Source organism: Trichomycterus rosablanca, chromosome 17 (genome assembly GCF_030014385.1).
Source record: "Trichomycterus rosablanca isolate fTriRos1 chromosome 17, fTriRos1.hap1, whole genome shotgun sequence".
Lineage (NCBI taxonomy): Eukaryota > Metazoa > Chordata > Actinopteri > Siluriformes > Trichomycteridae > Trichomycterus > Trichomycterus rosablanca.
Window position 1 is genome coordinate 2,853,056 of NC_086004.1, and position 25,288 is coordinate 2,878,343.

General features: G+C 40.5%; 1 protein-coding gene across 1 annotated transcript; it reads right to left on the reverse strand.

The window, feature by feature from the left end:
- Positions 1 to 10,873: 10,873 nt before the first annotated feature.
- On the reverse strand, positions 10,874 to 24,901 carry LOC134331554 (histamine H3 receptor). Its single transcript, XM_063013022.1, has 3 exons — positions 24,688 to 24,901; positions 17,823 to 17,989; positions 10,874 to 11,811 (listed from the first exon to the last, which is right to left on the reverse strand). Exons 1-3 carry the CDS (start codon positions 24,899 to 24,901, stop codon positions 10,945 to 10,947), a joined length of 1,248 nt encoding a protein of 415 aa, XP_062869092.1. The 3' UTR covers positions 10,874 to 10,944.
- Between the last annotated feature and the right edge of the window lie 387 nt (positions 24,902 to 25,288).

Consider the following 25,288-nt stretch of genomic DNA (forward strand, 5'->3'; position numbering starts at 1 on the left):
TGTCTGTGTGGATTTCCTCCGGGTGCTCCGGTTTCCTCCCACAGTCCAAAGACATGCAAGTGAGGTAAATTGGAGACACTAAATTGTCCATGACTGTGTTTGATATAACCTTGAGAAGTGATGAATCTTGTGTAATGAGTAACTACCGTTTCTGTCATGAATGTAACCAAAGTGTAAAATCCTAATAAACAAACAAACTAGCCAGCTGTGGTTTCTTGCAGGGTTTTGTTCTGTATTCCTTTGGCATTCATGCTGCCACTTCTGGTTTGTGGGTTTTTTCTTCCCTAAAATCTGGTGTGGCATTGCTTGGACAGATTGGATTGTATTTTCTTAATATAACATGTTTATACATTATACATATGATAATATAATTTGGCTTCAACAAAAAAAATACAAATAATGGAGTAATAGTGAGCCAAATATCAGCCTCCTAGTTACAACCGACGCTCCACATGATTCCTGTGATTTCTCACGGTCACTATAACAGGTCAGGAGTCTAATCTGTCATTGTGTGGATTTAAAAGTCCATAAATTAGTGCATGTTTGGCTTTAAGAATACATTTCTGTCTCTGACTCTCTCTTCATTGTTGCTATTTGTTCTTCTGTCTCTTCGCTGCCTAATTTAAGCTGCCCACCTGCCAAATAGCAGGGTCATTACTGTCCTCTGTCTTGTTCTTGCAGCCTGTCACACTTTCCTCCACACACTCATTGTTTCTACTGTTGGATCCCCAGTCACACATATTACACTTTATATTTATCATGATTCAGATTCCTGTCTTCATCTCTTCCCTGTTTTTGAGCTCCTGGTTGACAGCATGTTCTGATCTGTCAGTTGTGCTGCTTTTTTTACCTGCGTGATCGTTCTAAAATATCAGTTTAATCTGTTTTACCGATTCCTTTAAGCTGTTCTAATGAATCGAACAGTGCAGTTCAACCAATTAACCAATGATATAAAACCTAAAACCACCTCCTTGTTTCTACACTCACTGTCCATTTTATCAGCTCCACTTACCATACAGAAGTTCTACAATTACTGACTGTAGTCCATCTGTTTCTCTACATACCATTTTAGCCTGCTTTCACCCTGTTCTTCAATGGTCAGGACCCCCACAGCACCACCACAGAGCAGGTATTATTTAGGTGGTGGATCATTCTCAGCACAGCAGTGACACTGACATGGTGGTTGTGTGTTAGTGTGTGTTGTGCTGGTATGAGTGGATCAGACACAGCAGCGCTGATGGAGTTTTTAAATACCGTGTCCACTCACTGTCCACTCTATTAGACACTCCTACCTAGTTGATCCACCTTGTAGATGTAAAGTCAGAGACGATCGCTCATCTATCACTGCTGTTTGAGTCGGTCATCTTCTAGACCTTCATCAGTGGTCACAGGACGCTGCCCACGGGGCGCTGTTGGCTGGATATTTTAGGTTGGTGGATGATTCTCAGTCCAGCAGTGACAGTGAGGTGTTTAAAAAAACTCCACTCATACCAGCACAACACTCACTAATACACCACCACCATGTCAGTGTCACAGCAGTGCTGAGAATGATCCACAACCTAAATAATACCTGCTCTGTGGGGGTCCTGGCCATAGAAGAACATGGTGAAAGGTGGTAACAAAGCATGCAGAGAAACAGATGGACTACAGTCAGTAATTGTAGAACTACAAAGTGCTTCTATATGGTAAGTGGAGCTGATAAAATGGACAGTGAGTGTAGAAACAAGGAGGTGGTTTTACTGTTATGGCTGATCAGTGTAGATCCTCATTCCATCTGTTTTCATCACACTAGAACATGTCACTCGGTTTTCAAACAATGTTTTTTAGTCCAAAGCGCAGCAGCAGCATCAGCTTTCTCTGCACTGGTCCTCATTTATTGTCCTACTTTTCTCACATCACTGGCTCGTACACCCACTGACCGACAGCCGCGTCCCACCACCAGCTTTCATCTTGTGTGTGGTCCAAATCAATAGCACAGACATGCCATGTTTTCTACCATCCACAGAAGCGTCCGCTTCTCTGGCGTCACATCCCAGCTGGGTGTTCTGTTTCCGGCTTTGAAACACGGTGTTAAAAGCTTTTATTTATTTATATCCTTGTTTTTTGCTTGTTAACTAAAATAAGTTATTCAACGTAAGGCAAAATTCAGACCTGTAAGGATTGCAGTACAGATTATTTAATTATTATTATTATATGCAATTAATATTGATTATGTTATATAAATATCAAATTCACTGGAGTTTTTGGGTTGTTAATGATTTGTGCAACTGTTCTTTTGCTCTGGCTGACTGGAACACATTTAAAAACAAGCTGAGAACTTACAAACAAGTTTATCTGAGGGGAGCTTTGCATGGGGATTCTGTGACAAAATAATTGGAATTCTTTCATTTATCCAAGCAAAAGTTCGTATTAATTTATACACCATCAGCCATAACATTAAAACCACCTCCTTGTTCTACACTCACTGTCCATTTTATCAGCTAAACTTTGTAGTTCTACAATTACTGACTGTAGTCCATCTGTTTCTCTACATCCTTTGTTAGCCCCCTTTCACCCTGTTCTTCAATGATCAGGACCCCCACAGAGCAGGTATTATTTAGGTGGTGGATCATTCTCAGCACTGCAGTGACACTGACATGGTGGTGGTGTGTTAGTGTGTGTTGTGCTGGTATGAGTGGATCAGACACAGCAGTGCTGCTGGAGTTTTTAAACACCTCACTGTCACTGCTGGACTGAGAATAGTCCACCAACCAAATATATCCAGCCAACAGCGCCCCGTGGGCAGCGTCCTGTGACCACTGATGAAGGTCTAGAAGATGACCGACTCAAACAGCTGCAATAGATGAGCGATCGCCTCTGACTTTACATCCACAAGGTGGATCAACTAGGTAGGAGTGTCTAATAGAGTGGACAGTGAGAAAACTCCAGCAGCGCTGCTGTGTCTGATCCACTCATACCAGCACAACACACACTAACACACCACCACCATGTCAGTGTCACTGCAGTGCTGAGAATGATCCACCACCTAAATAATACCTGCTCTGTGGTGGTCCTGTGGGGGTCCTGACCATTGAAGAACAGCATGAAAGGGGGCTAACAAAGCATGCAGAGAAACAGATGGACTACAGTCAGTAATTGTAGAACTACAAAGTGCTTCTATATGGTAAGTGGAGCTGATAAAATGGACAGTGAGTGTAGAAACAAGGAGGTGGTTTTAATGTTGCAAATGATTTGATTGTATTTTATCGAAGGCTATTTAAGGGTTACTGCAGGACAGGGAAGCACCGGGCGCAGGGCAGGAACCCCCAGGTCAGGGCACCAATCCATCACAGCGCTCCTTCTGTCACTTTTCTCAGGCACAGCCAATCGTGTTCGTATAGAAGTTCAGCTGCTAATAGAGGTGGTGGGGTAGCGTAACAGACCGCCGTGGCACCCGGGCACCTCCATAAAAAAAAGATAACCCTCCTAAATGAGTTTGCGCCTGCCTCGCTCATCTACTCGCTCCCCTGGGCTTTGGCGTGTCGAGCCACATTTTGAGTAGCTGTAAAGCCTGCGGTAGGAGGGGTGCCCACCCCCCGTGGCGTGTTAACACTGCACCCTGCTTCCAGCTCTTTTAATGAGCTTTCTTGTGTTGTCTTTGGCAGGAAGGAGCAGAATACTAATGCTAATCTGTACTGTAGCAGATGAGAATAAAGTGTTTAGAATTAAATGATTTCTTTTGTCACTCTGGTGCTTTTGTTCTGGAACCAAATCTGTTCTCATCGGGGGGTCAGTATGTTTGGGTGAGCGTGAAACTGGGGTGCTGGGACATCGGACAAGGGGGCAATCGATTATAGGGCACGTCACATGCACATCTGGGGAAGATTTAGAGCAGTCAGTTTATTTACTTCATGCTGTTGCATGACATTGGGAGAACATGCTAAACTTTACAACAACATAGACTGCAGAAGAAAATCGATCCCACGTCCCCAGAACCCTAATGTTGAATTCAGAAGTCAGTTTAAGACTTAACTGTATTGCATAAGTCCATTCCATTTGCATCGACGCTTTATCCTGGTCAGGGTCTCTGTGGGTCTGGTTCAAACCAAAAAAATCAAAAGCAAGGCAGGGATACCCTGGACAGGGCACCAATCTGTCCCACAGGTTCAGCAATCTCCCCGCTTCCCACTGAGATTCAAACCCTTAGTATAGCTAGCTTAGTATAGTCTACATCAGTGGTCCCCAACCACCGGTACCGGTCCGTGGGTCATTTAAAAAATAAATAATTAGAGATTGTTTTTATTACAAGAGAAATGAAAAATGCTTCCGTTTCCAACATCCTATCTTTGTGAAGCAGGATTTTCTACAGTGATGGCACTTAAGGAACACACTTCGGGTGTTATTGTCTCCCACTGATTTTCCATCACTGGTGAGTAGTATCGGTATACACTTTGTGTTTCTTATTATGCTTATCGTATAATTGTATTTTAAATCCCCCGTGAAATGATATCTTATATGAAACCGGTCTGTGGTGCAAAAAAAGGTTGTGGAGCTCTGGTCTACATATTTCGACATATAGGGTGTATTTTCGAAAACCTAGTGAGCTCTGCCTTGCTGTCTTACTGCCTACATGGGCAGCTGCCTCAGTAGAGAGGATTCCAACAAGTCAATGACTTATAAGGCGGTTTATTCGAACGCGCTATTTAGACAGTGATTCCATCGGGTTTCGCTTACTAAGCTAACACAGTTAGCATCTTGCCATTCAAACCAATGGGATGGGGTGGCACAACGCGCTAGCATGTCATATAACATCTCCCTCCGTGTACCGTAATCGGTTAAATTCGCTGACAGCACGAATTTGCAAATAAAAACACTTGTGCAAGTTTATACAAATTAAAGATCAATAATAATTTATTTATGTTTGAAAATAACTCGTTTCTCCGCACCGTCAGCCATGTTTTTTTGTTTTTGTTTTTCTGTGAGAGAAGAGCTGCCGCACTGAATGCTGGGATTGCCTTGATCGCTAAGGACGCTTCCGATGCTCACTCGTTCTTGAGTCAAAATAACATTGAAATTTTAAGATGCCTAACTAGGCAGCATATTAAGGCATCTAGGATTTCGAACAGCCTCCTTCTCGGGAGCGAGCGTAGGATGATGTAAAATGCGTCTATGTAGAGAGAGAGCTAGCTTTTCGAACACACCCCATGTCTACGTAAATATGTTTGTGGTCTGAGCAAAAAAATTTAATCCCACTCAGTGCAGAACTTGTTGGTGACGGTCAACCGTGTCAAGGATTTTTCATCTTCTTATCTTCTCACTTGTATTAACTCAGCTGTGCTCAGTACTGATCCTCCTCATAAATCCTGAGGGCAGGTCGGTATCTCTGTAACCTTGACCCGTGTGCTTCAGCGCTTTGCAGTGAGTGGAGTCAATGTTAATAAGATCACAGATTGCGGCCCAGATTTTTTCCATTAGCTGCTATAACTTTAGACGACACGCTCCACATGTCCTCTGGGATTTCTGACACATTCTCAGGTCGTGTGCTCAGTTTGTTCTGTAAAAATCTTGTTACAGAAGTCGATGCAGAAAGTCAATAAAGTGAGAAACTCTAAATACTAATTGCTCCCGGGTGGCACAGAGGTCTGTTATGCTCACTGTGACAGAGACCCGGGTTCACCCCGGCGGGGCATCTACACAGACATGATTGGATATGTCTGGGGGGGTGGCTGAAGCCCTGTGATGGATTATCGTCCTGTCCACGGTGATTCGGTTTTGAACCCAATCTTTCGGGTGGAAATGTTGTGACCCCGACCAGGATAAAGCGGTTAATGAAAATGAAAATGCTCCCAGTGACTAGTGTGTGTCACTGATAAATAAAAGAGAAACTGGTGGCTTTTGTACCAAAGCAACATACAATATAATCCACTCCCCTACTGATTTAAAAAATATTATTATATTATATACACTCATCAGCCATAACATTAAAACCACCTCCTTGTTTTTACACTGTCCATTTTATCAGCTCCACTTACCATATAGAAGCACTTTGTAGTTCCTTAATGGTCAGGACCCCCACAGAGCAGTATTTATTTAGGTGATGAATCATTCCATGGATCATGGTGGTGTGTTAGTGTGTGTTGTGCTGGTATGAGTGGATCAGACACAGCAGCGCTGCTGGAGTTTTTAAATACCGTGTCCACTCACTGTCCACTCTATTAGACACTCCTACCTAGTTGTTCCACCTTGTAGATGTAAAGTCAGAGACGATCGCTCATCTATTGCTGCTGTTTGAGTCGGTCATCTTCTAGACCTTCATCAGTGGTCACAGGATGCTGCCCATGGGATGCTGTTGGCTGGATGTTTTTGGTTGGTGGACGATTCTCAGTCCAGCAGTGACAGTGAGGTGTTTAAAAACTCCAGCAGCGCTGCTGTGTCTGATCCACTCATACCAGCACAACACACACTAACACACCACCACCATGTCAGTAATACCTGCTCTGTGGTGGTCCTGACCATTGAAGAACAGCATGAAACAAATGGACTACAGTCAGTAATTGTAGAACTACGAAGTGCTTCTATATGGTAAGTGCAGCTGATAAAATACAGTGTGTGTAGAAACAAGGAGGTGGTTTTAATGTTATGGCTGCCTTTTTCTTTGCCTTTTTACTTCATTTATCCCAATTTGTAACATGCAGAAGCGCTGACTGTTTACGAGACCTTGAGTTAATAAATCACATTTCTGAGGATGCTGCTGATTGATGTTTAATTAACTTACGATTCAAATTGAGCTGTTAGAGGCAAGAGTACTCTCGAACCCATCTGGAACATTGCATTTGGTTAAAAAGGAAGAAGACATACTGGCACAGTGAGCTATATTCCTCTGTGTGTAAGCGTCTGAGAGCAGTATGAAGTAATAAGGCAATGAAAGGTTAGTACGTGACATTTTTATATTTTTGAGAAACCTGCGTGATTAACATTTTGGATTCAGTTTTTTGCCTGTTAACCGGCAGCCCTGAGGATAACTAGACATCAGGGGTAATTAGTAGTGACAGGCGTGTTACCCCACATGCTATTTAAAACCATTACAAATGGTTTAACAGCTTTAACCGAAATCATTTATTCATGGTAAAAAAAAAACAGCTCAGCTGAAAACTTTATAAAGATGTACACCCACATGTACAGAGATCGTTTTTTAAATACTTTAATCATTTTTTACAAATTCAAAAAAGATCTACCTAGTTTTAGTAATTCACATAATTATTACGTGCCAACAATACAAATGCACAACAGCTGTGTGGTCCAGACATGCTCGACTTCTGGGTCCATTTGTCAGTTTTGATCAAAACAAGAGCGAGATTAAAACAACAGAACATTTTCTCCTCGAGTTCAGCATCTCATGCCTTTTCATTTAGAGATGACAAAGCGTTCACTACTTTGTCTCACGTTCAGAAAAACCAAAACGTTTAGTGCTGCAAAGGCACTGACAAAATTAAAAGTGCTTTTAAAATCACCTAATAAATCAAAAACAAAATCACATAAATAGTTCTAAAAAATCAGCTGATGGAGTGAACCGTTCATGCACATGCATCTCTTTAATCACACTTAAACCTATATATGGGTCCAAGCCCTAATCTTCATGATTCGTTTAGTTTGGGATTTGCATAACGTGAGTAATCGGGGTATTTCTTACTAAGGCTGAGGAATAAAAATCTTTATTCAGATCAGGCACTGCTGTTACCCGCAGCATGTCTCCTACCACTCCACACCAGCTCACGTTTTAGTGCATTTCTGAATGTAGGTAAATGCACCCCCACACACACACACTAAGTTCATTAATCTGTGGACTGCTTTACAATCTGAACATTATCAATTTAAGTGTCATAAAATAAAATAAACCAATACAGATTAACCTTTGTATGTATTAGGTATCATTTTTACTGTAACAGGTCATTGAGGACACAGCACGTTTCTTTAGCCTGTGGATATAAATAACGGCTGCCAGTGTCAATGTCTCCTCTGTAATAATGTGTTTTTTGTTCATATCAGCATGATTATCACACTCAAAAAAACTAGATGTGTCAGCACCGGTGTGTGTGTTTGTGTGTGTGTGTGTGTGTTATTAAACTTAAACTATAATGCAGCCTTCAAGAGCTAATAATGAAAAACACGAAGTCCTATGGAAGCAGAATTTATTTGGTCTGCTTTAATCCATCATTTCTATTTGTACATGCAAGGAAAGGGCGGCACGGTGGCTAAGTGGGTAGCACTGTCGCCTCACAGCAAGAAGGTCCTGGGTTCGATTCCCAGGTGGGGCGGTCCGGGTTCTTTCTGTGTCTGTGTGGCTTTCCTCCGGGTGCTCCGGTTCCCTCCCACAGTCCAAAGACGTGCAAGTGAGGTGGATTGAAGATATAACCTTGTGACCTGATGAATCTTGTGTAATGAGTAGCTACCGTTTCTGTCATGAATGTAACCAAAGTGTAAAACATGATGTTAAAATCCTAATAAACAAACAAACATATATGTAAGGAAAGCTATTTTCAGGCACCTCAGATGGAATGGTTCCAATGATCACTTTTAATTAAACAGTGCTTCTTATAATTTGTAACTCTTCTTCTTTTCCTAGGCCTTTGTCCCATTCGGTTACGGGGTCGGCTCTCGGCGGATCACGATCCGCGCATCAATTTGGCACAACTTTTACGCCGGATGCCCTTCCTGACACGACCCTCCCTATTTTTATCCGGGCTTGGGACCGGCACTACAATGCACTGGTTTTGTGCATCTAGCGGCCAGGTACCTATAGGACAATTCAGTGTTTCCAATTAACCTGGTGGCATGTCTTTGGACTGTGGGAGGAAACCGGAGCACCCGGAGGACACGGGGAGAACATGCAAACTCCGCACAGAAAGGACCCGGACCGCCCGACCTGGGGCTCGAACCCAGGACCTTCTTGCTGTGAGGCGACAGTGCTACCCACTAAGCCACCGTGCCGCCCTACTTATCATTTGTAACTAAAAAGTCAAAATAAGTGCTTACGCAGTTCAGATGCATTGTGAATTGTTTTCGAGTTAAACTGTAACTGCAATCATATTAAATGCTGAGCAGCCTGAAGATTCTTACATTAATTTATTACTATTTATAATCTCTTGTCTCTTTGTTTCTACTAAGTGTCTTCTCCGACTGCACACGTATGCATCTGGAACAATTACAGTGTTTTTATTACAAATATATAATCTACATCCATTTCACTGACTTACATGATGATATAAATTCAGTTGTTCGTTTATAAAAAGAATTCTTCAAGTTTTAATGTGGACACACTTCAGGAAGCACTCTTTCATATTGTTTCCCAGATAAACGGATGTGAGAGACCCACTGATTAAAGACTAGCTTGTGTTCCCAGCAGGGTTCTTTCTATCCTTTTTATACATTATAGACATGTTGCTACTAAGCCCAACTTCACTCAAACCTGCACAAAATAGTTCTGATGAAGTCTAAAACAATCGTATAAATTGTTACAAATGTCTGCATGACTTAAGTACTGCTGGCAAAGGGTTTTGAAAAAATGTAAATATGGGCCTATCTGTAAATTGTGCTAGACCACTACTGCTGGGATCCAGGGTTCAAATCTCCAGCGGTGCACATACAGACATGATTGGCTGTGTCTGATTGATGGTTGAGGCTTTGCAATGGACTGCTGTCCTGTTCGGTGTGTGTTACTGCATTGCTCCCAGTGATTCTGGGGAAGCCCGACCCACCGCTGCCCTGACCAGGATAAATTATGATCAATTACTGATAGGTGTGTTAATTACTTATATAATATCACATGATTTTGTTGTCTCTCAAAAAGAAGAAACACAAGCAGTGTATGCGGTGACAACCTTGGAGTTACGGTACTGGACCAGTGATCAGTAGGCTGCTGGTTTAAGCCTCCCCACTTGCACCAGTTGCTACTCTTGGGCCCCAGAGCAAGGCCCTTAACCTTTATTTGCTTGAAAAGTAATCAGTCAGAGTTATAAGTTGCTTTAAAAAAGTGTCTGCTAGGCCGCTCAGGTGGCGCAGCGATAAAAACACACGCTGGAACCAGAGCTGGGATCTCGAATACATCGTATCATATCGAATCTCAGCTCTGCCTGCCGGCTAAGGCTGAGCGGCCACATGAACAACGATTGGCCTGATTGGTGGCGCCTGCACAGAGATGAGAAAAGAGTGCTGTCAGGGTGTGTCGTGGGTCTGCTTCGTTCTCCTCGATCAGAGCGGGGATCGGCATTGGTGGAGAGGAAGCATGATGCAATCAGGCAATTGGACGTGCCTAAAAAGGGAGAAAATGCATAAAGAAAATATAAAAAATAAATAAATAAATAAATAAATAAATAAATAAATAAATAAATAAATAAAGTGTCTGCTAAATGATGTATGACTGAAGTTTTAAACTATTAATAAAATATATATGGCTAGAAAGTGAAGAGACACAGAAGCTAATGTACAAGAGTCTCATCTTACACTCTGATTGGCTGTTTCAGCTCCCACTACTACATGACTGATCAACATGAACTTCAAACATCCTAGAAAATATCAGGCTCTGTGACAGGGGGAATCCTGGCTGCTAAAGTGCTTACACTACGTAAGCAAACATATCAGACATGCACCGACCTTATTCACTGATTGAGAGAAGGCCCGGGCACATCTCAAAAGTTTGTTGGTTGATATTTGATAACAATATCTGGCCCAGTGTGCATTAGGATTAGCAGACATACAGTACTTAAACTGGTTTGTTATGGTCATCGTGCATTTGGAAGTTCGGGATTTGTGATTAAATTATCTATATCGATGATAAATGTTTCACTCTACAGTTAAGCTGCCTATAGATTTTTCTCAGCAGGTTTTCTCTGTGAAGCATTTGTCATAAGGTCTCGTCTCTCACACGTAATTCCCATTGAGAATTACTGACTGTGAATGAACGGACTGTCATTGGCAAGACGGGTTCTCCTCGTGCGGCCCCACAGATTGCCGTTTAGGGCAAAGGATCTTAGCGAAGGCCCGGCGGAAGCTGCTGTGACACAGTGGGTACAGGAAAGGGTTAATAGCAGAGTTAAGCCATAGAAGCCAGAACGTGACTTCATACCAGTGGTGTTCTATACACGTGCCGCTGCAGACAGCCCGAATGATCATGAGCAGGGTGTAGGGGGCCCAGCAAACTCCAAAAACACACACAATTATAGCCAGAGACTTGGCGATCTTCTTGTCCCGCGAGAGACGCGAATGCTCCGCGTTTCTTGACTGCACCTGTGCTTGAATCATGCGAGTCCTTAACCAGCAGCTCAAACCTTCTTTCTTTTTATTGACCGTCTTCAAGGACAGAGACACAGAGTTGCTGCAGCTGGGCTCTCCAATGGAGGATGGGGAGACCTCGTCTTCCTCCATCACAGCTGAAACGGTGGCTGGTTCGCTGGAGGAGACCTTTCTAGTTCTGACAAAAAACACGGAGGACGAAGGTGACGCAGAGACATCTACCACCCTCCAGCCGTCCTCTCGCTCGATATCTCGGTGGGCTTGCCGGCTCCTGTTTCTGCGCTGGATGTTGAGGTAGATGCTGAGGTTGAAGAAGGTCACAGAGATGAACGGTGAGAAGAATTCAAAAGTAGATGCACTGAGTAGAAAGTACCACGTGCAGTAAAACTCGGCGTAGCACTCATCGGCCGGGACGATGCTCTCGCCGGCCACCAGTTCCCAGAAAATAATGGCTGGACCGTAAAGAAGAAATGCCAACAGCCACACGGCCAGCATCTTTCCCACAGCGTGCCGAGTCATTCCCTGCTGTGCCCGGTACCTCACCTGGAAAACGGGGTACACAGGTATATCAGTATCTTTCCCGGGGGGGTGATATAAATGAAAGGGGGCTAACAAAGCATGCAGAGAAACAGATGGACTACAGTCAGTAATAGTAGAACTACAAAGTGCTTCTATATGGTAAGTGGAGCTGATAAAATGGACAGTGAGTGTAGAAACAAGGAGGTGGTTTTAATGTTATGGCTGATCTGTGTATGTTTTGGACCACCATCCCACTGGAAGATCCAGTAACAACCCATTTTTGATTTGCACTTAAAAAGAAGATGAAGATGGTCTATCCAAAGAGTTCTTTGAATGAGAAAATTAATTAGTTGTCCCACATCCCATAAAGTAATTTAGCAGATGATTGCATTAGATGTGTCTTCTTATTAAACTCATTAAGTGGTGTGGCAGTTCAATTTACAAACAATACTGTGAGAGAAGTCTAGATACCGACTGGGTTTTGCACTGCTTGGTCATTCCATTTTAGCTGTACGTGTTCATGGAATGTACTTACATTTCCCAAAATGTCCCAACTTTTCCCCAAAACGGGGTTTGTAGAAATGATTGAACTATTATGCAATAAATCATAAACTGGTAATCGATTAATTACTTAAATTAAAATCATAAATGAAGCTGTATGGAGCCTAATGCCTGGTAATCTCTGTGATGGATTGGTGTCTTGTCCAATTCGGAAGCTGGACCCAACGTGACCATAATCAGGATAAAGTGGTGGTAACATTAACGTTTTTTCAGATATGCGACAGCAGTTTAATACACCAGACCACAACGTCTGAGACTCAGGAATTAAGTCTAATATTTTAGTCAAACAGCCGGGCACTCAACACACTTGTGCTTAGTTGTGCATAAGGGTGTGAGGCGAAATGAGCCATCGCCTCTTTGTCACTGCAATGGCAACTACTACTGCCAGCACAAGGTGCACTATAATATGAAGAGAGAAATGTGATTGTCCATATGTGCTCATGCTCTCAAAATCTGCCACTGGCCAGCATAAAGCTGTGGCTCGCAGCTTCAGACCTGTCGGAGGAGGCATGTGTTAGCCTGCGGCCATCATCTGCTAGCATGGGTATTGTGTAGCTGGCAGTGGTTTCCAGAGTGCATGGGGAAATCAGGTGTATCCAAATTGGGACAATGCAAAAAATATCTATTATATTTTTTATAACTTAAGCTAAATGCCATGCAACAGTGTTGTTCAGGGGTTAAGGTACTAGTGATAAATAAGGTCATTTGGTCAAGCTCTGTCACCACCAACAGTTGGTCCCTGAGCAGGGCCCTTAACTCTTAATTGATTGCACTGTAATTGGTTACAACTGTAAGTCATTATGAATAAAATGCTTATGCAATCTGTCATAAATGTATCAGGACATGGTTGCTTCCATCCTGTTGTAACGTATTTAGTGCAAACCCACAAGATTTTCCTTTCCTGAAAGATGGTCTTTTTAGGGTTTTAGGGTCATGTTTTACACTTTGGTTCCATTCATGACAGGACAGGTAGTCCACCACAGACAATTAATCTACTTGTATCTCCAGTTCACGTCACTTGCATGTCTTTGGACTGTGGGAGGAAAGCAGAGCTCCCAGAGGAAAGCCACAACTGTTTGAAGTAAAAGACTAATTTTAATTCCTTTTTGCGTGATCAAGGTCTAATAATATTCTAATAATTGTAATGAGTTTATTTCTTAGCCTAACCAAACACACCCGACATTAATATTCACTTCAGAACCAAGATGCTGTCTGTGACTAAGTTGGTCGGGACTCATTGATTTAGAACTGTCTATAATCACTAGTTTAAGTGAACTACAAGTTTCAGTTCTACTTCGCTAATATTAAACACTATTCAAACATTGTGTATTATGTCTTTTACAGCTTTTAAAGATTTGAAGTGATAATTTATCATTAAATTAAATGTACGCATTCTTTTCTATATTTCAAATAGTTGAAGCATGATTACTTGATACATTTGGCAAAGTAGCTGCACTGCTGTTGTAGCTAATAAAAAAGGGAAGCTGGCAGCGTAGAAATTTTAGCCTCCAAATTCATGGACATTCTTAGTTTCTGTCAAAAAATCCTATCAATGTGGGGCTTGCAGGTGTATTTATAGGAAAGCTTCTTTTACTTATTTATCACGGTGAAATTCAGGTCTTAAACAACATACAACATAGTTAATAGTGTTAAATATATAGTATCCTTGCTCATTTTGTAATAATTTGTCATGTATTTAGTAGAATACACTGTGGACTGGAACACAGATGTAGATGGTTGGCTAGAGGCTATAAGAACCGCTTATAAAGGGAAAATTGTGCAAGTGATAGTAACTGAAATGGTGCCAGTTTCAGACATTTAGCTCCCCGGTGTATCGCTGCTGTTGCCTTGCTCTGGGAAATATTCATATTTGCAGGAAATGACAAACACAGTGGGCCGTGTGATAAAATCTTCACATTATAAATAGCACTCATCCTATAGCAGAGTTATAGTTTAGTTGTCGGCGCTGTGTGACCTGACTAAACTCTGACAGTGATAAGATAGTAGCATCAGAGTTAATTTGCTTGCTAGCTATGAAAAGGCTGGTGAATATTATCTCAAACGGTTGATGGCAGAGAATCTTACAGTTTATTCAGAACTGAATGCTCATTTAAAATGCTTTGCTTTACTTTAGGCTCACAGCTGGGCTTTTTCCCCCTGCTAAGCAGGATGGGGTTTCAGACTGACAGGAAATGATCAGCTATGCACCCTATACTGCTTTAGATGAGCTTCACAGCAGTCTAGTGAGGTATATTTAGAGTGAGGCAGTTCATTTAGAGAAGGATTTTACATTCATGGTAAACAAAAGAGCATCATTAATCATTTTATTTACTTCTGCTGTGTTGTTGCAATATTCCTGATTTACTTTATGATTTTTTGGCTCTTTAGTAACTTATTATTTAAAGTACACCTTATATTTAAGTGATTCTTACTGGTCTGAAATAAACACTATGGTGGTGGAGTTGAGCTTTTTGTGATGCTTCGGGTGGAAGTTGGGGTAGTGTAGAATACAGCACGTTTTATAAACTGGCCAGCAATTTTTGGTATCATTACCCTTCCATCAGGCCGAGGCTTCAGCCACATGAAGACCAGAACGACCAGGCTACAAAGACGCTTTTTTCCACAATCCATAATGCTCATGAACAATTGAACACTACTGAACTGTTAATGCTCGGGACACTTGTACATCTAAAACTGTCTATTTAATTTATATAATTGCATACACAGGACTTTAGCGTTCACTTCCATTTCTTATTTATATATTTTTCTAGTTTTTATATTGCACAAAACACTGCACCTTTTCAAACCAACAATGTGAATTGCACATGCCAATGTTTACAACGTTTACAGGTAAGAATGTGTGTGTTAAAGACAGAGTGAGCTGTGTGAATAAGATTGTCTTACTGTATTTTTCGTGCACTGCAAGCATCTATGTAAGCAAAAACAAATTCCTTGTATGTGTGAGCATACTTGACCAATAAAGACTGATTCTGATTATGACCCTGTTGTATTTTTTAAAGAAATTAAGAAACATTGTGTTGCGCTACTTAATTACAAGCGCCTAATGTTTAGTTAGTTATTATATTAATGCTCATGGTTTGGAAATGGGGTGTCCAACAAGTATATGATCAGCTGTCCACATACATAAAATAACTCCATGTTTTTTATGCAGATGTAGAGATGTACTTAGTCCTCTCAACCACTCATACGAGACAGATTCCCATATTTACTTCAAGATGTAATTAAAGTTTGCGCTTCCTTTGGATTCATGTGTTTGTTTGTGTTCTCTGTCTCGTTATCCATGTAATCCAATTTTACAGCTGAAAAAAGTGAAGTTTTCTGGCTGGAGTTCACCTGGGTCTTAGCATTCAGATGGCTGAGAGAGTTAATAAAGGAGCGCTTTTCAAATAGTGTCAGCGTGAGTCTCCTAATGTGTCTAGTTTCCTGGTTTCTTGAAAACTGAAATTTATCACAATATACCAAATACCATGTATCTTTATTATTGAACACAGCATCAAATTGTGTTAGTTTCCAGTAAATCCTATTCTGTCCCGAACATTTAAAAAGAAACCAAAAGTCGTGTTTTAGTACTTCTTTAAAAAACAAAGTTAAAAATAACTTACAAATAAAGACCGACATGCTATTTCCTGTTTTGAACGCTCATTATTCCCTCATAAAATTTTCCTTCTCAGTATATTTTATTGCCCCCATGCTGTTTGATATGCTTATGTTTGGAAGGAGCTCGTAAGTAAAGTTAGAGTTACATATACTGAACACATCCACAGACATGTTAGGATTGATGGAACAGTGGATGCAATGTCACTGTTAGACTTAGTGTAGTATCAGACATGCTCCAGACACTAAACAAAAAAAAGAATAGTAAAGTGATCGGTTTGTTTTAGTGATGCCTCGAGTGTCAGAACTGTCAGTAAGAACGTTTTCATATTTTGACAAGCTGTATGTGAGTACCAATTTTAGACAAAACACCATGATTCTCAGAAATCTTAGGCTGCATGGAATAAATTCAGATCATCCATCTATACTGTAACTACGGCAGAATAAATTAATGTTCCTTCTATGCTGAAGAACAATTTCCTTCTCATGTCACTTTCGTTGTTAGTACTAATTTTAGTTGACATTTAGGAATGAATTACCAACAGACCTATTTACACCTAAAACCTTGTAATACTGCATATTTATGCTGTCTGTAGATTACATAAATTAATAAATTGCAATTACTTGGAAATAAACTGGAACAAACATAATGATGAAATCAAATTGTCTGTCTTAGCAAAATGGTGACAAATAACAAAGAGCTATTCTGCATTTAAGGATTTAATAGCTGACTGCAGTAGCACATTTTATTTTATTTTCATCCAACAGATTCATCCTGGTCAGTCATTAATATCAGTTATGATATATCTGGCTGTTCTACCCAACCAAATTATTAACAGACTAAATTAAACAAACACTAGGATCTGTTTAAATCAGACACACGTACACTGATCAGCCATAACATTAAAACCACCTCCTTGTTTCTACACTCACTGTCCATTTTATCAGCTCCACTTACCATATAGAAGCACTTCGTAGTTCTACAATTACTGACTGTAGTCCATCTGTTTCTCTACATACTTTTTTAACCTGCTTTCACCCTGTTCTTCAATGGTCAGGACCCCCACAGGACCACCACAGAGCAGGTATTATTTAGGTGGTGGATCATTCTCAGCACTGCAGTGACACTGACATGGTGGTGGTGTGTTAGTGTGTGTTGTGCTAATACGAGTGGATCAGACACAGCAGCGCTGCTGGAGGTTCTAAATACCGTGTCCACTCACTGTCCACTCTGTTAGACACTCCTACCTAGTTGTTCCACCTTGTAGATGTAAAGTCAGAGACGATCGCTCATCTATTGCTGCTGTTTGAGTCGCTGCCCACGGGGCGCTGTTGGCTGGATATTTTTGGTTGGTGGACTGTTCTTAGTCCAGCAGTGACAGTGAGGTGTTTTAAAACTCCAGCAGCGCTGCTGTGTCTGATCCACTCATACCAGCACAACACACACTAACACACCACCACCATGTCAGTGTCACTGCAGTGCTGAGAATGATCCACCACCTAAATAATATCTGCTCTGTGGTGGTCCCCTGGGGGTCCTGACCATTGAAGAACAGCATGAAAGGGGGCTAACAAAGCATGCAGAGAAACAGATGGACTACAGTCAGTAATTGTAGAACTACAAAGTGCTTCTATATGGTAAGTGGAGCTGATTAAATAAACAGTGAGTGTAGAAACAAGGAGGTGGTTTTAATGTTATGGCTGATCGGTGTATCTGTCTCAGTAAAAATGTTTAGTATTTGACAAATATTTCTGCTTTAATATTCGTATCAAACGTTAAAAAATAAGCTTAGTGCTCATCATTACATTTAATATGATACTCATAAGTATTGTTATATATGTTTGAAAAAAGCACATACCGCTCTGGTGACGGAGAGAAAGCGGTCATAGCTGATAAGGACAATGTTAAAGACAGAGGCAGTGCAGAGCAGATAGTCCATCACCAGCCACAGCTTGCAGAGCCCACGTCCCAGCATCCATCGGCCTGTCAGAATATAGGGCATGTAGACAGGGATGCAGAATGCCCCTAAACAGAAAAGGACAATGACAGCACAATATGATGAATTGAGTTAATGAGGAGAAAGTTAACATAACACGTCAATCTTACACATATTTAGCATGAACGGTGAAGAGTCAGTATTATAACTGGAAATCACAAGTTTGGCTTTCAATCTAGAGGCTATTGAGCCAAAGTCGTTATTAGAGAGCGCTGTGATTCTACCACAAAGCATCTGTCATATCTGCAGTCAAACACATCATGTGGATAAGAAAGGAAAGAAACAGTCCCTGCAAATGCTCACACTAAAGACAAAATGAGTAGCACAGCTTGCTGATTTAAGAGCTGCCTTTCACTGCTGAATACAAAAAAAAACCTCATTAAGTCTATTCCCATGCATATGCACAAGCATTTACCTCTCTGTAGACATTTCATTTTTATTGAGGATGGTTGCAATTTCCGGACCAAGGAAGCATGGTTCCACGGTTTATTTATGTGGTGTACTCTTTTCAAACACAACACTGTTCATATTTCACTAGGCCATAATTCCCTGTGTGAATGAATACTTAGGCCCTGTTGCACAAAGATTAAAGCTTTTTCATAGAACATGTTTCCATGCTTAATATCAGCAAGACTCCGACAGTCCTAAAAGGCATTACAGCAGGGGGGCTTGGCACAGGGGACTGAAAGTGCCTGCAACTCTTCAAATAAATCAATATTAGGCTTTCATTATTTCTAACACCGCTGCTCAAAAGCACTGATTAAAGGTGACAATACAAAAACACGATTTGCATTCATTTAGCATCGTCTTAATCTGAGTCAGATTTTGTAGATCAAAATCATAAATCGTGTTCAGTTATAAAGGCCAAAGATTATATAAGAAAAATAGGGAAATCACAACGTTTAGACCATTCTCACTGTGCTTGTATTAATGTGTGTTGAGTGTGTTGAGTGTATGATAGGCTTGATAACAGCAGTAACAGAGATTATAAGTGAATACCCATTTTTCTCATTCATTTTTAGAAAATCCTTCAATCAAAAGTTCAGTGAAACTAATGTTTAATATAGAGTCAAAGTCAAACATTTGCATACACATGCACCTCCTTGTTTCTACACTCACTGTCAATTTTATCAGCTCCACTTTGTAGCACTACAATTACTGACTGTAGTCCATCTGTTTCTCTACATACTTTTTTTATCCCCCTTTCACCCTTCAATGGTCAGGACCACCACAGAGCAGGTATTATTTAGGTAGTGAATGATTCTGAGCACTGCAGTGACACTGACATGGTGGTGTGTGTGTGTTGTGCTGGTATGAGTGGATCAGACACAGCAGCGCTGCTGGAGGTTCTAAATACCGTGTCCACTCTATTAGACACTCCTACCTAGTCGGTCCACCTTGTAGATGTAAAGTCAGAGACGATCGCTCATCTATTGCTGCTGTTTGAGTCGGTCATCTTCTAGACCTTCATCAGTGGTCACAGGATGCTGCCCACGGGGCGCTGTTGGCTGGATATTTTTGGTTGGTGGACTATTCTCAGTCCAGCAGTGACAGTGCGGTGTTAAAAACTGTCTTATCCACTCATACCAGCACAACACACACTAACACACCACCGCCATGTCATTGTCACTGCAGTGCTGAGAATGACCCACCACCCAAATAATAGCTGCTCTGTGGTGGTCCTGGGAGAGTCCTGACCATTGAAGGACAGGGTAAAAGCAGGCTAACAAAGCATGTAGAGAAACAGATGGACTACAGTCAGTAATTCTGGAGCTACAAAGTGCTTCTTTATGATAAGTGAAGATGATAAAATGGACAGTGAGTGTAGAAACAAGGAGGTGGTTTTAATGTTATGGCTGATTGGTGTATATCTTTGCAGTCTTGCACTGACATTGATTTCTGCGTAATAATAAAGTTTTAAAAATATAACCAAATCACCCTGGTCAGCAAAATAAATATGGATCAACTAAAGCTGGATTGTCACCATATGCAAACAGAAAATTTGTCTATATTGTTAAACATAGTCTATGAACCACCAAAAATGTCTTCCATAAATTAACATAAGTGACACTGTTTACAGTCAAGCACGCTTTACACCACTATGGGCTTATAGGCCAACAGACAAGTAAGAAGCCCCTGTTTTAAAATCAGCACAATAAAACTGACTAATGTTTCTTGCTCATTACATAAAGAAATAGCAGAAGTTGGGGCTCCTTTTTGTAAAGCAGCCTATAAGCCACACATGTCATATACAAATGTATGTAAACTTTAATAATTTTGTTTTATTTTATATTTCCACCATTTATTCTGTATAATTTAATAGTAAATTCCTGGTAGATCAAGTTAAGTACGACTTTTGTAACAAACTGTGAGCAGAGTCACATTTTAGATCTTTGTTTTTTAATGTGGAATTGTAGGTAAGGTGGTTAAAGGAGCAATAACAGATAAAAATATTATATATATGGTCAGATAATGAGATGAAGAGTGAAAATGATTGGCAAGGTTTGAGTACGCAAGCTTTTTCTACAAAGCAAAGGTCACCTGTCAAAACAGCCATCATGTGTTAAGTAAATTCAGTCGTTCACTGGCAAAAGCTGCTGCTTTCTGTGCTAGTCACATACACACACTTTACATGGCCAATAATCAGATAGCATCAAAACCAGTCTGTCTCAAAACCTAGTGAGCCAGCATTTTACATCATCCTACGTGCACTCACGAGGAGATAAATGTCTCAATACTTAGACGCCTAAAAATGCTGCCTACTGAGATTATTCTGACCGATATTCCGACCGAATAACGAGAGAGCTGTGTGCTTCCTCACACAGGCATTCAGTAAGTAACTTTTCTCACAAAAAATTCTAATATGACGTACGGAAGCAGAGCGAAGTTATTTCCAAATGTAAGTAATTCTCATTCTTTCATTTTTCATTTTGATAAACGTGTTCAAGTGTAATTCATTTGCAATTTTGGATTTGTCAGTGATAATTTACTAATTTTTGGTACCCAGAGGGAGAGCAGGTTGTGACGCCTCTAACTAGAGCATCTCAATAATCTGCCTTCTAAAGTCAGCAATATTAGTTATGTGTGACAATTATATATATCCGACATCATTCTGATCATGTCATTTTCTGCTCTCTAATAACGCTCTGGCCGTCTTAACCCGCAACGTCTTAAGCCGCTGTGCAGTAATATGCAATGAAAACAAAACGTCAATTTAAGCTTTTAACTGGTACTTAGGAAAGGCATGAAGTAAAATGGCAAAATACAGTCGCTAATCTGTTGTTGTTTTTTATCTGAACTTACAGATTATTTGTTTATTTTTACGCTACACTTGCAGTATATGTTTTGTTTTTATTATATTGACTCGTGACTTGACTAGGACTCTAGCCTAAAGACTCATGACTTGACTCGTATTTTGTGACTTGTGAACATCTCTGGTTAGAACTCTCTCTACTTAGGCAGCTGCCCAGGTATACAGACCAAATGTGACAAAACTACCCTCACACACTGTGGATTCTGTAGAATTGATGCTTTAAACACTTTTATCTGTTTTTCTGTTTTTATCTGTCTTTCAGACATTCTTTTAGCCTTTAAAACAAAGCATTATTTTTAGCTATGAATTTGAAAAGTTAGGCTACTCACTTGGGCATTTGTGTGGGAGGCAGTTATGCACAAGTGACAAGTACAACAATGCTTGTGTATTTTTAGGCATCTCAGAATAAAGAGTCCGATCACCATGAAGAAAAAATTACCTTGCTGTCTTAAGACAAAGAAGAAGCAGAGAAGAAGCTTAAGTATCTGGTTAAGGACTTGCCTATGTGTGGAATTACCTTCAAAAATGAATAGAGACTGATTGACAGTGCAGGTCAAAACTTAAAGAAAGTTTCCATTAGTTTCCAAAGGTAATTTAAATTTAATAGAATTTGATAAGTAGTACAGTGTACCACATGAAGTTTATGTACATATCAATCATCAGTTCATACATTTCAATAAAAAAAATAAAAATAAACAGACGTCAGGGCAGTTATTGTACAACCCCAAATCAGAAACAGTTGGGACAGCATGGAAAAACACGGAGTTTCTTACATTTACTTTGACTTTTATTTGATGTCAGACAGGATGAATCTGATATATTTCATGTTTTATCTGCTCAACTTCATTTCATTTATTAATTAACATCCATTCCTGCAACACATTCCAAAAACATTACTACTTTGTAATGTTGGCGTTCCTTTTCACCACACTTAAAAGACGTTTTGGCACCGAGGAGACCAAGTGATTTAGTGTTTCAGCTTTTATTTTGTCTCGTTCTTCCTGCAAACACGTCTTAAGATGTGCAGCAGTACGGGCTCGTCGTTGTCACATTTTTCCTTTTTTGCACAGTAAAGTTTTAAGTATCATTTGTGCAGTAACTCTGTATTGTAGAGCTTGATGAAGGTTTGATAAACTAATCCCTCACCCATGTGGTTATATCAGCTATTGATGAGTGGTGGTTCTTGATGCGGCGCCGTCTGAGAGATCGAAGATCACGAGCGTTCAGCTTACGCTTGCACCCTTGGCCTTTACGCACTGAAATTCCTCCCGATTCCTTGAATGATTTAATGATATTCTGCACTGTAGAGGGAGAAATATGCAAATCCCTTCCCATCTTTCTTTGAGGTTCATTGTTTGTAAACATTTTAATCATTTTCTCACACATTTGTTGACAAACTGGATCCTCTGATCATCTTTGCTCATCAAAGACTCTCAGCCTTTCCTGGATGCTGCTTTTGTACCATGATTTTTCACCTCATTCCTAGCCCTAAATTGCCCCCGTCCCAACTTTTTTTGGAATGTGTTGCAGACCTCAAATGCAGGAATGGATGTTTATTAACAAATGAAATGAAGTTGAGCAGATAAAACATGAAATATCTCAGCTTCATCCTGTCTGACATCAAATAAAAGTCAAAGTCAATGTAAGGAACTCTGTTATTATTTAATTTGCATTTTCCATACTGTCCCAACTTTCTGATTTGGGGTTGTACTTCTATAAATGACTTCATAGCATAAACACAGTCAATCATGTCTGTATAGATGCCCGGCCAGCCATCAGCTGAGATTCAAACCTAGTAGGCAAGCACAATATATCCCTGCTCCACCCAAGCAAACCTAGAACTATTTATTTGCAATCTAAATGATTTGTGTAAATCTAACAAAGCAGTGTAGATTTGCGTACAATTAATCAATCAGCCAGGTAACATAATCCACTGTAAACTCTGGTTGTGACATGAGGTTACTAGAATGATTTTAAGAAGTCATGATTACTGGAAGAATGAATTGTGCATAGTACAAAGAGATCTTGGATGATCTGCTCACATTTGTCAGAAACCTTGAACTAGATGAGAAGTTTGTCTTCAGCAAGACAACAGCACACCACCAAAGCAACACTGCAGTGGTTTAAAATAAAGAAAACTGGTTTATTTGAGTCAGTCCTGAGCTTAACATGGAACATGAGGATGTGGAGAGACAGCAAATTTGCTGTATATCACCGGTAACCAAACCTATCTCCAACAGACCTGTCAGAAAAAGAGGACAGGGCCCAGATTGCTCTATCTGCTGTATATTACCTGTAACCAAAGTATCCCCACCAGACCTGTCAGAAAATGTATTTATTTATCAGGATTTGAAGAGCATGTTTTACACTCTTTGGTGACATTCATGACAGAAACGGTAGTTACTCGTTACACGAGATTTATTAGTTCACAAGTTTAATGTCAAACACATGTCATGGACAATATTGTATCTCCAATTCACCTCACCTGCACGTCTTTGGACTGTGGGAGGAAACCGGAGCTCTCTGAGGAAAACCACACAAACACGGTGGAGAACATGCAAACCCCACACAGAAAGGACCCGGACCGCTTCACCTGGGGATCGAACCCAGGACCTTCTTGCTGTGAGGCGACAGCGATACCCACTTAGTCATCGTGCCGCACCCTGTCAGGAAAAGAGGACTGGGTGCAAATCGCTCTATCACGATGGATGGATGGATGGATGGATGGATGGATGGATGGATGGATGGATAGATAGATAGATAGATAGATAGATAGATAGATAGATAGATAGATAGATAGATAGATAGATAGATAGATACTTTATTTATTCCGAAGGAAATTACTGGTCTCCAGTAGTTTAACAAAGAAGAGAAAACTTAAACAAATACAAAACAAGGTAAGTAAGTAAATAAGGTGCATTAATACAGCATATGGTATGCAACAGAAAAACAGCATGTGCAAATTGTGCATCTGGTACATGTGATAAAAGCAGTATTGTATCTATTCTTATAAACAATATATACAGATATATAATAATAAATATAGAGATAAGGATGTTGCTATAGTTATAAATATCTACAATGTATCAGTTATGGGTATATATATATATAAATATATAATAGAATATGAATTATGGTTAATTAATTGTGCATAATTGAGACTTATCCAAAAGACTCCTGGCTAAAAGAACTACCAACTGTGGCTCAACCAAGACTCAAACACTAATAATCCTGGCAAAACTGAAACAAACCCCGGGTTGTGACAATAAAAGTGGTTAGACAAAAATTCATTAAATATCCAATTAAACAATATGTATTCTCATCATTGTTCTATTAAAGAAAGACACAGTGGCACAACAATACACAATGGAACTCTATGGAACTCTATGGAACTCTATGGAACGGGCTACTTACCGACCAGAAAATCAGATATGGCCAAATTAAGGAAGAAATAATTGCTTTGGTTCCTGAGGCTTTTGTCCACAACGAAAGCAAGGATGACCAGAGCGTTTCCCACGACCACCACCACCACCAGGGTCATCATCAGGGCGGCCAGAAGCACCGTGGCACCGCCAAACGCGTTAAACTCAGTGCTGGAGTTCGTGTGTCCAGAAAAGCAGGTTACCATGATGGACTCTGGGCTGAGTGACCAACCGTTACCTCAAAGAAGAGCAGAGAGTCCACACTCATTGTTTATTCTTTATAAAACATGCTGGACTGTCGTTTTGGGAGGAAAGAGACCGAGTTTTCACCCTGTGAGCTTTCAGGAGGAAAGTTAACCGTTGGTGAAGCAAACGGTCGGTTACGAGGCTGAAGTACCAGACTGATTTCCATGTCAGAGGACCTCCACGAACAGGTAATGTCCGAATAGTAAACCTTAAAATGTTCTTCCGACAAACTCCTTCAGAAAAACTTCGATTTAAGTAGAATATTCATGTAAAATACAACTAAAACCGTCGTTTGAATTCACACAGTGTGTAATGTGAAGCGCACAGAAACCAACGGCTGACTGACT

What these genes read in the sequence shown, in the direction of transcription:
- LOC134331554 (XM_063013022.1), bottom strand. Translation starts at nt 24,901, where the DNA reads ATGGTAACCTGCTTTTCTGGACACACGAACTCCAGCACTGAGTTTAAC. An exon ending in CATATCTGATTTTCTGGTCG is followed by an intron (nt 17,990 to 24,687) that starts GTAAGTAGCCCG and finishes TTTTCTGTTTAG; the next exon opens with GGGCATTCTGCATCCCTGTC. An exon ending in TTCTCTCCGTCACCAGAGCG is followed by an intron (nt 11,812 to 17,822) that starts GTATGTGCTTTT and finishes CCCGTTTTCCAG; the next exon opens with GTGAGGTACCGGGCACAGCA.